At 33.1% G+C, this 15,110-nt stretch overlaps 1 protein-coding gene across 2 annotated transcripts in view; it reads right to left on the bottom strand.

Annotated features, from left to right (window-relative positions):
- HECTD1 (HECT domain E3 ubiquitin protein ligase 1) overlaps positions 1 to 15,110 on the bottom strand; it is an 88,203-nt gene that overhangs the window by 19,068 nt on the left and 54,025 nt on the right. Inside the window, exons 17-25 of one of the 2 annotated variants that reach the window (XM_065871078.1) lie at positions 14,786 to 14,880; positions 12,903 to 13,008; positions 11,081 to 11,215; positions 10,381 to 10,520; positions 9,761 to 10,084; positions 8,620 to 8,786; positions 8,349 to 8,525; positions 4,517 to 5,353; positions 3,605 to 3,826 (exon numbers count right to left, since the gene is read on the bottom strand). In XM_065871078.1, the coding sequence (XP_065727150.1) occupies positions 3,605 to 3,826; positions 4,517 to 5,353; positions 8,349 to 8,525; positions 8,620 to 8,786; positions 9,761 to 10,084; positions 10,381 to 10,520; positions 11,081 to 11,215; positions 12,903 to 13,008; positions 14,786 to 14,880 (2,203 nt within the window). The remainder of the gene's footprint in view (positions 1 to 3,604; positions 3,827 to 4,516; positions 5,354 to 8,348; positions 8,526 to 8,619; positions 8,787 to 9,760; positions 10,085 to 10,380; positions 10,521 to 11,080; positions 11,216 to 12,902; positions 13,009 to 14,785; positions 14,881 to 15,110) is intronic. The other variant, XM_065871079.1, reaches the window with a different exon arrangement.

The raw sequence follows: 15,110 nt of genomic DNA, 5'->3' as shown, positions 1-15,110 counted from the left end.
TGTGCCACGAATTCCGTTAGCCACCAGGTATATGCAGTTGTAAACAAACTAAACAGGGTCTGAGCCCCCATGGAGTTTACAGGGCAGAGAGGCATTTAAAGGTAAACAAATGAATACATAAATATAAACTGTGAAAGATCTTACAAGGGAAAAGAACAGAATTAAGTCGATCAGAGAGACCTGAGTTTATCTATGTGACTGGGGAGATACTTAATGATAATGACTACTTAAAGATAATGTCTATTTACTATGGAATAATGTTAGGTACCATTTTTCATATTATGCAAATTATCTAGCACAGAAAAAAGTTCAATAAACTTGAATCCCTTTTGTCTCCCTCCTTCTTAGGATCTCTTCCCTTCACCCTTCGGTAAAGAGAAGGTCAAATTTACATTGCCCCACATCAATGAAGATGCTGAGAAACTGTTCCCCACAGGAACTGAAAACAAAAAGAGGAATAATGGGTCTAAAACAAGGTAAGTTTTTACTGGATCTGGAATTTAAAAAACTTCTATGGATAAGAAGACAGTATGGTAGTATATACTCTATATTCCAAAAGAACATCCAGAAAACAATTTATAATTATTTAGTAGAAACTTGCATTTGTAAATTTCTGAACCAAATCTAATTTTTTAAGTCTAATAATTATATAGGACTAAAAATTCAATGCCTTTTACTGTCACTTGCCATTGCTTGTAAGACATATTCTGATTTCAGAATATTCACAGCTAAATGCTAAATTGGCAACATTTTTTCCTTAGTGACATAAGATAATCATAATTAATGGCATCTTAAATTTGACAAAATATATTACCCCTAACATACGTAAAGTGCCATCCTGCAATTTAGGTAGTGGTTCTCACGAACATGATGTGGTAGTATACAAAATAAATCAATTCTACTTTTTGGTTTATTTTTAAAGGAAAAAAAATATGTATGTATATAAAAATTCCACCTCCTATATGTTACACTTCACTGAAGTCAGAGGTTTAACTCATCTTCCCTTTTTTTATCAGAGTATAAGAATATTACATATACATATATTTTCAAAAAACTCCTTATTTTATACATTTGACCATATTACAGAATCAAATCATGTCCCTCAAAGTTTGCATATATAGAAATTATTTTATAAGGCAGATGTTACTCTGATCCTTCATATAGCAGCACTCAAAGAGTCCTCCAGTTTTAGAAATGTAGAAAAGGAAATTTTAACCACCAAAGAATAATTTTTAAAAGGCAACCAGCAGCCCTAACTCTTCAATATTCTTTCCCACTAGCATACCCACAACTTTCTTAACCTTCACATGATTTAGAACTAAAGCTTAAAGTTAACATATTAACAGGGAGAAGCAGAAGGCCTCCATGAGAAAAACAAAAGTAGAAAAGTTTATTCAGTGAATTTACAATACTTTGGTGTAACAATCATCATCATTTTACCATATACATATTTAATAGCTAAAGTAGAAACAGAGAGATGTAATACTTTTCCTAAAACCATAGAACATCAGATGCAATTCCTGGCTTGGAATAGGAGAGGCCAGTCTCAGAAAAGAAGAGGAAAACATATTAAAATGATGTATACATAAAATAGTACTTAAAATATATCTTCATATAAATTGTCTTTTATTTTAAACTAACAAAAGTAATTTTGAAAAAAGAACAGGTGATCAAGGATGTATGATAAAAGGTATTCTAAAACAATAGGAATTTACCCTAAGGAAATGCACAAAAATACAATTCAAGGGTGCTCATTCATAACAGTGTTGATGGTAATGAAAAGCTGTAGCTTAAATATCCAAAATGAGGGATTTATTAAATAACGATCATACAAACAGAGGAATATTTGGCAGCCATTTCATATGCTGTAGAAACTCATCGAACAATATGAAAATATTTCACAATGTACTGAGTGAAAAGAGCTTTCTGCAAAGGACAGAATTCCTTTTTGTTTAAAAAAACAAAAAGAACATATATATCAAATGATATGTATTAAATGACAACAGTGGTTGCCTCTGGAAGGTATGAACTAGATGATTTTATCTGCTTCTATATTTCCTTTCTATAAAAAGTTTTACTTTTCTAATAAGATAAAATAAGATGATCAAAAACATATATTTTAATTGAATCAAATGGTTTTATCACTGACTACATACCATGGAAGCTATAATAATGTATAAAACCCCTAAGCAAAAATTAATTCATCTGAAAAAAATTCAAATGTTACCTAAATAAAGAATAATTTCCAAAAGACTTTGGTAATAGTTGTGATATTGTGATTTACAATAAAATAAATTTGGTCTTCACCTATGTTCTAGGCACTGAGTTCCTAAAACTCTTGGAATTTCCTAAGAGATAAGAGCAATAGAGGTGTCTTTTGTTATTCATAACCAGAGTTGGTTTGATGAGACTTTTAAAAAGCCCTAAGGTGATCTAAGGATGGAACTGGTTGTTAGTGGAACCAACCACAAGTAGAGGGTTGGAACTTTCATCCCACCCCTTAGACCTCTGAGGAGAGGAGCTGGAGGTTGAGTCACCAATGGCCAATAATTTAATTAATGGTGCCTAAATCATGAAGCCTCAAAAAAAACCCCAAAAGACTGGGGTTCAGAAAGCTTCCAGGTTGGTGGACATGAACACACTGACAGACCAGGAGGGTCCCTAAACTCCATGGGGACAGAAGTTCCTGTGCTTGGGACCCTTCCAGAATTCACCCTATGCATCTCTTCCACCTGGCTGTTCTGAGTTATATATCTCTCTTTTTTTTTTTTTTTGGCCGAACCATGCAGCTTGTGGGATCTTCGTTCCCCAACCAGGGATCGAACCCCGGGCCTCAGCAGTGGAAGCACGGAGTCCTAACCACTGGACCGCCAGGGAATTCCCTATATATCCTTTTTATAATAAACCAGTAACCCAGTAAATAAAATGTTTTCCTGAGTCCTGTGAGCCACTCTAGCAAATTAATCCAACCCAAGGATGGAATCATGGAAACTTCCAATTTATAGCCAGTCAGTCAGAAGCACAGATGACAATCTGGACTTGTGATTTAGTGTTGTGGAACTAAGACTTTAACCTGCGGGATCTGACACTATCTCCAGGTAGGTAGGTAGTGTCAGAATTGAGTTAAATTTTAAGACATTGAGCTGATGTGGGAAAAGTTCACACACATCTGGTGCTAACGACATGCCAGAAGTGAAGCATTCTATGAGTATTAAAAGTACAGGAGACACACAGGAGTGTTTTTCCTCTTACATTACAACGTACAGGAACTATCAATTTACAAAGCTTATTAATCTATCACACTCCTTCTTCTCTGATAAAGGTATCAAATATCTGTTATTATGGTTCTTCTAATAAAACTTCACTAGTGACAAACGGCAAAATAAGGATGACACACAAAAAGTTCCTAGACGTCTGTTTACAATCAGATAATTTCTTAACAGTCCTGCATATCACTGTGAGTTTTTTCATCATATATGAAGCTGCCACATTTGTAAGAAGAGAGAATTATCCTTTTCTAATCAAAGGTTAAAAATAACCAAGGAGAAAAATGTAATAAAAGCGTCACTATACAAATATCTAAATATTGTAAACTATAACTTACCATATAAGGAATATTCTGCTTCCTGACCTGTGTCACTCTCACTGGAGGTGGATGTGAGGCTGGTGGTCAAGGTATTACTTAATGACTGACCAACTGATAAAGCTGTTGTTGCTGTAGCTACATTGCTGCTGCTAGTCACACTGGATGTTGACATAGTCACTGTTGATGTAGTACCAGGTGTGGTCAAATTAGGGAAACTCTGAGCACCCATAAGAGGAGAAGCTAAAGATAAAAATGAAGCAAATTAGTACAAAAAGGGAGGATTATATAAACCTTAGAAAAACTACGTTGTATATTTAGGAAAAAGAATGAGGTCATGAAACACCAATTATTAAAAGGCTGAAAAGCAACAACTTTGGGAACCCAACTGAAATCCAACTAAAAATTCTTATTTTTATAGCATTATTATTTTTCAAGATGTTAAGCCTAGCTTTTTAAATAAGTGAAACAGGCAATGAAATAACTCCCAATGTTATTTTCCAAGGGAATTACTTTGACCCACTGGTAGCTTTAATTAGAATTAAAAACTTTCAGAAGCTAATATCAATTCAGGACCTAAGTAAAAGCTATGCCAATATTACGCTCTGATTTCAATTGACTTTGATGATATTTAATAGTCATCTATTTCCTCTTGCAATCGTACTTAACAATTTATCACAGAAGAGTGAAAAACAGAAGTGTGTTATTATTTAGAATAAGAGGTTCTTTATCACACCTGATCAGAATTCTTAAAATATCACAGTTCTATAGAACTTAACCTCATATTCCTGAAGTGCTAAATTTGACACAGTTGTATCTAACATGGTTAATGATCTAGTTAAAGACTGAAGCCAGAATCCACTTGAACAGATCCTACTTTGCATCCCTCCGAGTGGAAAAAGCATTGGGTTCCATAAGGAAAAGCTCACTTACTTGCTGTGCTCATCACATTCCTCCCCAAAGTATTAGTGTTGTTATCACTGCTGCTTCGGCTTAGATTCATGTTGTTCGTGGCATTAGTCCGTGCTATGTTTGCCACTCTCCTTACAAAACTCTCCAAGCTAGATGTTTCTCTTGAGGACAGGTTAGGAACACTTGCACTAGAGCTCATAGGGGCCCCAGCAGCTAACAGAGAACTCACTGATAGTCTGTTACTTGCTGAAGAGCTAAGGGGCCGTTGTGAAGCTGCTTCTTTATTAGTTAACTCAGATACTGAACTAACATCAGGAGAACTAACACTAACAATTCCCATGGATATTGCACCAGACTCCCCAGGAGCACGAACAGAACTATCAGGGCCTAACTTTCTTTCAGCATTTTCACTTCCCATTTCCGTTGTTAAGGTGCTGGTACTTGCACTGGAAGATGACCCTACTTCTGTTTGAGGGACGTTTTCAGCAGATGAAAGAACAACAATTGGTTCATGGACATCAGCTCCTGAAACTATACTGTGTTCCATTACAATTTCTGATCTCCGTTCCGTTTTGGTCGAACCCAAGCTGATGTCGCTGCTACTGGCCACGCTACACACAGAACTGCTGCTTCCTTTTCTACTTGAGGAGCCTGCAGCAGCAGATGTCTTGTCTGGACAGTTGTTTTTCACCAAGCTGCTCCATGATTGCGTTGTGCCTGAAACAGTGGATGAAACAGGTTTGGGTGATGCCACTGTATCAGGGTCGTACCCTGGTGCAAGCTTGAGGTCAAATTTTCCTTCTGCGCCCATACGGTAAGAGTTTGAGCCACCAGCATCCCAGGTGACATCAATCCAGCCTGGAAAGGGACAGGAGTTTGTGAGACCCAGCAGAAAGCAGATAGGAGCGTGTCAGACAGTAGCTCCACAATATGGGATCAGCTTTTCATCAGTGCTGCACTTCTCTGAATTTCTAGTCATCTAAGGTCTGCTAACTAAAATTAAATCCTTCCTTCTATTTCTCTTATTTCTGAACTGTTTGTTCTGGTGATGCTTAATGTAAGGGTCATGTTTACATCTATTGGGGTATCTTTTAAGGGAAAGAACTGTTAAAAATTGTAAAAAGACTGATAAAAATGGTAAAATGTTACAACTTCAGCAAGTATAGATGAAATCTAAGTAAAAGCTTTTTCAGTTGCTAAATATGATTATGTGGTCAAATGTTATTTATAGAAAATAGTGCTAGCTTAACCATTAATTTCTAAGTTTGGGCTAAATCCTATAACTGACAGACAAAATATTCATATATCACTGTAGAAATTCTAGGTCACTATAGTTCAAATAACACTAAGTTAGCATTTCGGTTGTGTTCTCAAAGTTCAGTGGTTATTTGGTTCTCTTATGATTAAGTTTAATAAATTTGAATAAGCGCAGAAAATTCTAAAACCAAAATTTTAAAAGTATGCTAGGCTCTTTTATTAGATAGAACCTATATGATAAAGCTAATAACGTGAAAAGAACTAACGAGAATAACAATATTAAATCTATGTTTACTTATGCTTGGAAAATGATACTTATTCTTTTTTAAAAATGGTAATTAACTTCCAAAAGCAAAACAAACTGCCTATTAGAAAGAAAATTAATAGAAATTTTACAATCTTATTTTAGTGCTATAAGCTAACTACTTCAGAGGAAAAAACACATAAAAATATTTATTTTTGTGAAGTGCTAAGTCTTTATAAAGTTTAAATAAAAGTACTTTACCCATACACACACATACTCCCGTGCATGCACACACGCACGCACACACATGCCCAGTTCATATAAGTTTACGATGAGGCTCAGAGGGGTTTAAGTAATACTGAATTACCTGTGGGCATTATCTGCATACAAGTTGTTTGAGAGGAAACTGACTGCCCCAAATCTACATAATCTAGTTTAGATGACATTTCAATTGCCTCAATTTATTCTGTATGCTGAAATAACCTCTGAAGAACCAACATTTAACTATCTCTTCTGCAACATGGAAAAGCGTGAGAAAAGGAAAAGTTCAAAAACATATCCCAATCCCAAATAAAAATTACATTTGTATTGTATTAACTGGTCCCCAAATATACTGATAACTTATTTCATAGTACTTATCAAAATCTGTAACTGTAAATTTATCTGTTTTACCCAGAAAGCAGGGGGTCATACTTTTTTGTTGACCATTGTGTATCTGAAGTCTAACGAAGTACCTTTACATAGTAGGCACTCTCATATTTGTGGAATAAATTTAAAAAATGGGTATTCCTACCAACACAAAGGTTCTTTAGAAAGGAAAAAGATTTAATTGATATAGCATAGAAAAATAACTCAAAACTGTAAACCATTCATATTATGCTTGAGAATGTGTTTAAACTGATCACTCTGAAAGGGTACATTACACACTATCCATAAGTGTAAAGATACAAAACTCTGAACTCTTATACTCTAAAGATAGAATTAGTAATAACTAGCCATTATTAGAAATGGTTAGCTTAAGTATTTGAAAGCTAAGAACCCTCTATGGCATAAGGGTTTTAAGGTATGACTTCATTACATTTGTCAAATCAGTAAAATAAGCCTTTCTTACATGCTAAATTCTGAAATTAAGATTCCAGTTGCTTCACTTGACTCCCGCCCAAGAAAAATACGCTGTATTCACATATCTCTAACTAGCTCACACACTTAAAAGTCAAATAATTTAGGGGGAATAGACTGTTAACTAAGTATCATTAAGATGCCTAAAAACAAGAATATTGGAAATTTCTGAGTTGAATGGGACTATTATTATTTAGCTATTATTTTTTTTAATGAATTTTGGCAGCTACGTACATGCTCACTCACTATAAACCTGCTATCATGACAGTGATCTGCAATTAGGGTATGACTATACAGAAATGCATTTAGTAATGTAATTTAAGGAACAGAATCTTAAGCATAATAAAACCAAAAATAGTTTAAGTAAATAAATGCCTTTATCACATAGTTAAGATATCAAATGTTAGTCATTCTCCTAAGCATTGTCACTTTTATTATGTCTCTTTCAATATTTGGTGTAAGTTGAGAATATAAACATTTTACTCTTCTTTTTTTTTTAATGCTAGGCAAAATTCATAAGAACCCACTACTGGTTAGGCAAATTATCCACTAATAAGTGAGTCTTTTAAGTTATAAAAAAAAAAACTAGCCACTATAGTTGCTTCTGAGAGTTAAAAGCAATTTAAGTGGGTATGGACTTCCTTAAAATCTACAGATCAAAAGTTAAAAATGAACTTGATTTTAAACAATAACCCTTACCCCAAGGAAAAACTGGTAGACTGTGAAACACTGTGAAATATCTTATAGTTAACTAATAAATGAAAAGTCTACAATTTTTGTTCTATGCTTTACTGAAAAATATTTAACTATAAATGTTAATGCTTTTTCTTCTATGCGACTCATAATTGAACAAAAAATTCTGCCCTGATTCTTGTCAAGCCAACAAGATAAAGAAAAGCATAAGAAATTAAGATAAAAATCAATGGAAACTTATGAATAATAAACTACAAAAACAGCAGAAAATGTGTCTTTAGGGTATTCACCTTATACTAGCTTATTAATTACTTCAAAATATTAGCAATAAGTTTTGAGTCAAAACCTAAGAATTAAAAATTTTTCCTATTTCTAAATAAATGATTTTTCCCATATTTAACATAAAACCAATAAATCAGTTCTTCTACTTAGTCCTGGAACATTTAGTCAATTTACAAATTACCCCAAAGTAACAAAAGAAAAATATTTTGTTATTTAAATACTCGATTTCTACACTACAAATGTTAAGCACCTACTCACCATTATGCAGTTCTCCTGTGACGGTGCCTTCTCCCTGTGGGCTGCCATCCTGATCCCGCCATTTCCAATCAAGGCCTCTGATCACACGAGCCCCTGGAACCATGTACTTCAGTACCTGGGAGCGTACTAGACGTCTCTGTCTTCTAAGGTTAGCTTCTGCTTCCTTAGCTGCTTTTCCTGTAAGGTAGAAATTAGAGAAATATAAACAAAGTCGCTTTTTATAAATATAATTGTTTTAGTAAGTTAGAAAAACCTACTCTCATCTCTTTACCTAGCTGATCTTCACATACTCCATTTACAGTGCCATAAAGTTCAAATCCAGATAGTGAGAGATAATGGGTTTGGCCACTAGCATTCTTCCCCATCTGTTTAATTCTCACATGTCGCCACCCTTGTTTCTCATCCTTCGGTGGATCAAGAGGCCAGGTGGCTGTTGACCTGTGAATGTGTTAGGGAAAATATTATGTAATGTTTTAAACATATGAAAAAGATGTTTAAGGTGGTGAAGATTTTGTTACATAATAGAAAACTAATTGAAAACTAATGAAAAGTAAACTAACTTTCATGTTCAGTCAACAGTTTGTTACACAAGAATCAAGAAATCAAAGGAGAAAAATAGCAGTAAAGAAAATAAATTTAAAATGAAATGTGTAAATGTATATTATTAATTTGACTCATAACACTAAATGACTTATGAATAATAAAATACAAAGAAACAAGACCAGAAATTTTATGAATAACAATGCTTTTATGATGACAAACATTTTTAAATTTTTGCAAAATTTTAAATGATATACTAAAATATTAACTTTAAAGCTTGAAAATATTACCTATTAATCATAATGTTAAGAAGCTCCTTCCATACTACATCACATACAGAAAGGTAATTTAACTCTACACTCTTCTCCTCAAAATGTGCCACAATGTACAATTAAACTTTATTAGAACTAAATTTTTTAGAAATATAATGCTGACTTTTTGTCCTTAAAAAAATATATATGATCAATATATAAAATTTAGGAAAACAGATACATAAAATAAGAAAAATCAATAGTCACTGTTAATTTGTCAAACATTGACATATACTATGTGAATAAATGGAGAATTTAGTAAAAGTTAACTCCATTTTTTTGGTTTTTATCAGTGTGCTATATATACACACATACAGCTATATATCAACTTCTTTTTAAATAAGTAAGCTCAGCTTCTACTAATGTTTAAAGCATTTGATGGTTTTGACAAAGTCAGTATTTCAAAATTTTAATACCTAAATTACAGTATCAAGTGATCTTTTTAGAAAGAAAATCTTGTTTCAGTATCTTACAAAAAAGAGAGCTCTAGGAGGATACAGTTGTAAAAATAAACAAAGCTCTTTACTGAGTTTTCCAATTTACAAAGACTCCTCAACTAACCCTGGTTCATTGAGACTGCAGTCATCAACATGGGTATACAAAGAAGTCCAGTTCTGTCCATCTTTGGATACCTGGAAAACCCAATTTCTCAGTGCAGACCTTCCATAACCACGAGCATGTCGAAGTGTATATGCTGATGGTACCACCCACAGACCCAGATCTATGGCAAACCAGGCATTCTTATCATCATTGCTATGACAATTTAAAGCTGAATTGTCACGACTTAATATGTCTTCTAAGCGGCCATAAGGTAGATTTCTTCCTTCTGATGATGTTACTACTACAAGTCCATAAGCAGCTGGATTAACCCATTCATATGCAGTTCTACACAAAAACAAAGAAAATACTCTTAAGCAGTGTTAACAGTTAACACTATTAAAATAACTGCATTTGCTCAGACTAGCTTTTATCCACATAAAATTATATTAATTAAGAAAAATTCTACATTTAACAATTTAGGTATTTTTTTCTTCATAAAAAGTAATTTGGATGGTCTTAAATTTAACCTAAAAGACAAAATTCCTAAAACTGCAGGATACTCAGAGTGGTTAATTTTATTCTACTACCTAGAATTCTTTTTTCAGGTGAATGTTTTCAACCTATATTAAATAATGACTTACTTGGCATTTGTCCCAATCCAGTAAATGATTCCATTTTCATCAAAATCATGCTGGTGCCGAAATATAAAATTTTGGCCTTCTCTTAATTTTCGAACAAAAACAAATGAAGATCGGTCAAAATCATACCACTGCTTTGCTACCTAACCAAAGAAAATATGGAAGACACCTTAATTATGATATTTTGAAATGCAGTGCACATTTGGTTCCTATCCCTTTAATGTGAATTATTTTATAATCAATATTCATTTAAGAATATTTGAAAAAGAAAAAAAACCCAGAAAATTCCATAATCATAGCACCCCACTATTAATATCAGAGAGTATTTCTTTAGTCTATTATTTCAATAGATAGAATAAAACAAAGTCTTGATCAAACTTTACAAAAACATTTTTCTCCTATCCGTCTGTATATATTATGATAGCTATATAATATTCAAATTAATGGAAGTAATTACCAACTTGATATTCCTTTATTTGATTAGCATTAAGGTTTTGTTCACTATTTGAGTATTAAAAATAGCTATAATAGACATCTTTATGAAGAAACCATTTAGAGTGTATAAAGATTATTTTCTAAAATGGAATTACTAGGTCAAACTCTATTACTGTAACTCTGGAAAAATACTTCCCAAACCACTTTTCTAAAGGCCTAAACCACAGCAAAGAATGCTTATTTCACCATTCCCTTGCCAGAAACTCACCATTTTTAAGAGATACTGTTCTAGAGATTCAACTGTAGCTAAGGGCTCCATCTTCAACATCCTGCCGGTCCTGTCTATCAATGCAGTTTCACCAGGTGCACGTTCCAACCGAAATCTTAATCTTCTTGTAAGTATCTACACAGAAATGATCAAAATGCTTCAGAAAATATTCTGCTTTTTTCTTAGAATTTTGAAAATGAAAAATGTTACATAACACAGCAATTGAGATTTATAAAGTATAACCATAAAGGAAGGATCAATGTCTGTTTTCTGTTAAATGTTTTTTTTTAAAGAGGTCCACTGAATAATATTTTCAAGAAAGAAACAAAGAAATTTACTTAGAATTTCTAAACAACTTCAAACATACATGATTTAAATAAAATTATTCTGAAACACTTAACAGAAATATTACAACCCCTAACTGATAACTTGCAATTTTCCAAGTAAGTTATAAAAAGTAGTTAATTAACTTATGCTTTTAAAGCTAGAATATATTAAATAATCTATGGCTAATAAACTTAAAAAAATACAAGATAGCTTCCAATCCAATATGCTTTAGTAAATAAAACAAGTATGTGCTTCATTTCTGTATAAATCTTAACTAATTCCTACAGACATATAATTAAATATTTACATGTACATTTGGAAAACATTTCAGACTGCAAAATTACCAGGGGGCACATTCCCAGCCTTCCTATCTTTGTATCTTGCACAGTCTCCTAAAATGAGATATGTATAATAAAAGATGTTGGTGCTCCTAGGACTGTAAAAGTATAAGCAGGGGAATTTTCAGTCTTTGAGACCTATTTCTACCTCATTCATCTATCAAGGATAAAACCTTTAAAAGGGTAGACCAAAAAATCCCCTTGTTCCTCTATATTATTCTATCTGAAGTAAAGCACAAAGTAGACCTCTACATCTTGTTTAATATATACATCATGTCAGATATACTAATTATACTGTAACTCTATGAACAAGCTTTCTAGTCTGGGAGTCTAGTTGGCTTTGGTAACACTACTGGGTTCTTGGAGGTATGGTAAGTTTTTTGCCTCGAGCAGGCACTGTTATTGCAAATAGTTTTAGTCACTTATTAAAGGCCATATTTAAAAGAAACTATTTGATACAGTGGAATGCAGGATAGATCAAATAAAGGCAAGATTCAAGGCCAAAGAACATGCTAGAAAATACCAAAGTAACCTACAAAAGATGTGATAAAGATCTGTTTTGGAATATTAGCAGTAAGAATTATTTGTTTTGTCTGTTAATATCTGGATACTAGATGCTAACAAAAGAATAATTTAATGAATTAATAAGAATGTCAACCAAGTGACATTCAGGAAGAAAACAGGTTTTTTATAAAACCATGTGATAATGACAGATTTCAAAAATCAATAGAAATAGCTAAGGAAGGCCATCTGGTTCTAAACAATGACATACAGAAAGCAAGAAAAAAAACCTGTGCCTAAAATATTTTCACATTTTCCCATATGTTGAGATACACTCAGAGACGAAGGGACTTAACTCATAATTCTAGAACAGAAGGACTCTCTTTACTGCTTTCTCACTGATAAGGTGTCTTTCGCCAAATATGACCTACCAAATATGACTTAAAATCTAAAATAAACATTAAAATACCAATACTTTCAAGAGTCATTAAAAAGAACAATCAAATGTCATTAAAGGTTAAAGTCTTTAATGATTAAGCACAATCGTTCTTTAAGAAAATATAAAAGTTTTTTGGTTTTGTTTTTTTAAAGAAAACTATCTAAGCCTGCTCCTAAATGCATTCAGCAATAACAGCAGCTGCATTTTCCATGGTTACCTGGAGGTTATAAGTGGATCCTGGGGTATCATACAAATGGAGAGGTAGACGTTCAATAGATTCTAGTACAGCTATTAACTTTCGGATTAATGCAACAGCTGGTCGACTAGGAAAAAAAATAATCATTAAGAGCTTTTATATAAGTTCATGCTAAAGTTCATAAAGAAACTGTAATAACCAACCTCATATAGGCCCCCTACTTTCTTTATTAATGCAAAGAGAAGTTTAATTTTGTATTAGACTACATGAGTAAGCAAAAATAATCTTATAACTCAATTTCTTCACTTAATAAAATATTTCATTTTTCTTATGAAATGTTCATCAACTGCATTCAAAGTAATGTATAATTTGGGCTTCTCTGGTGGTGCAGTTGTTGGGAGTCCGCCTGCCGATGCAGGGGACGCGGGTTCGTGCCCCGGTCCGGGAAGATCCCACATGCCGCAGAGCGGCTGGGCCCGTGAGCCATGGCCGCTGGGCCTGCGCGTCCAGAGCCTGTGCTCCGCAACGGGAGAGGCCACAGCACAGCAGTGAGAGGCCCGCGTACCGCAAAAAAAAGAAAAAAAAAAAAAAAAGTAATATATAATTTAACATGTAATTTATGTTTTAAACAATTTTATTATATAATATCTGATACATATAAAAGAATATATAAAGCAGCAAAGTTTTGAAAATGACGGTATTGTTGGCAAGGCAACACTGGTATAATATTTCTGGAAAACAACATGACAATTTATACCAAAAACCTTTAAAACATCATCAATAACTCAGTAATACAATTTAAAGGAATTTATGTAAAAAGATGTTTCCACCAAGACACTTACATTTTAGTATTAGTAATAATTTGCAAACAGCCAATATGTTTAATAGACTATTTCAATAAATTATTATATATCCATATAATGTAATATGCACTCATTTAAAATGGTATTTAAAATTAATGGAATTAATTGAATTTCGCTTATTATTTTAAAAATTCAATCACATTCAAAAGTAATAAAATAGTAAAATGCACCTTCATCAACTCATGACCCAGCTTCAACAATTACCTACTAATAGCCAGTTGATTTCTATCTATATCCCCACCCATTTCTCTCCTTCCTGTATATTTCAAAGAAAATGCCAGGGGACTTCCCTAGTGGCGCAGTGGTTAAGAATGTGCCTGCCAACGCAGGGTTCAAGTCCTGGTCTGGGAAGATACCATGTGCCACGGAGCAACTAAGCCTGTGATCCACATCTACTGAGCCCATGCTCTAGAGCCCATGAGCCACAACTACTGAAGCCCATGTACCTAGAGCCCACGCTCCACAACAAGAGAAACCACTGCAACGAGAAGCCCGTGCACCACAACGAAGAGTAGCCCCCGCTCACTGCAACTACAGAAAGCCCACAGGCAGCAACAAAGACCCAGCGCAGCCAAAAATAAAAATAAATAAATTTATTAAAAATTAAAAAAAAAAAAAGAAAATGCCAAATAACATATCATTTCACCCAGAAATACTGTGGGTATGTACCCTTACAAAAGGATTCTTAAAAAATAAAATAATATCATTGCTACACCTAAAATGTAATGAACAATTACTACTTAATATCAACAAATATTTAATCAGTGTTCAAATTTCCACTTGTATCTTAAAGATTATCTAATTTAAAATAAGAGGTCAGTTGCATTCACAGCAGACATGTAATCTTCCTTTTATTCCATTAGATTAAAAAATACTTTAAAAATCTTTCCTTTTTAATTTATTTATAATATAAGCTACTTTTGTACTGAATAAAAAAGTTCCTACTTTGTGTATAAACACTATACTAGGCTCTATTTTAAAGGAAAGCTATCAACTTGCAAACACTGCAAACATCAAATTAAAAGAAATTTGGGGATTTACCTTTCATCATCTTCATTTTCACTAAAGGCTGTTTTAAAAACATTTATTCTTTCTACCAGTTGACTACAATCTTGCTTCATATCTAAATCCATGCTCTAAAAAAAAAAAAAGGAAAAAAAAACTTTTAGGGCTGTTACTGAAATTTATCAAAACACATTCTGCAAGATGAATATTTATATATTACAAAATTATCAATACAAGTGAAATCATTATTTTCTTTCAATTAAAATTCTTTTCATTATAGGACTAGTAGATCATGGCTAATATCTTCAGTGTTCATAATGAAGTGGCAATTATACTCCTTTTCTCAAAGTGTAGTGGTATG

This window comes from Phocoena phocoena, chromosome 2 (assembly GCF_963924675.1).
Source record: "Phocoena phocoena chromosome 2, mPhoPho1.1, whole genome shotgun sequence".
Lineage (NCBI taxonomy): Eukaryota > Metazoa > Chordata > Mammalia > Artiodactyla > Phocoenidae > Phocoena > Phocoena phocoena.
Note: the sequence above shows the minus strand (reverse complement) of the source record. Positions and strands in the feature narration are given on the sequence as shown.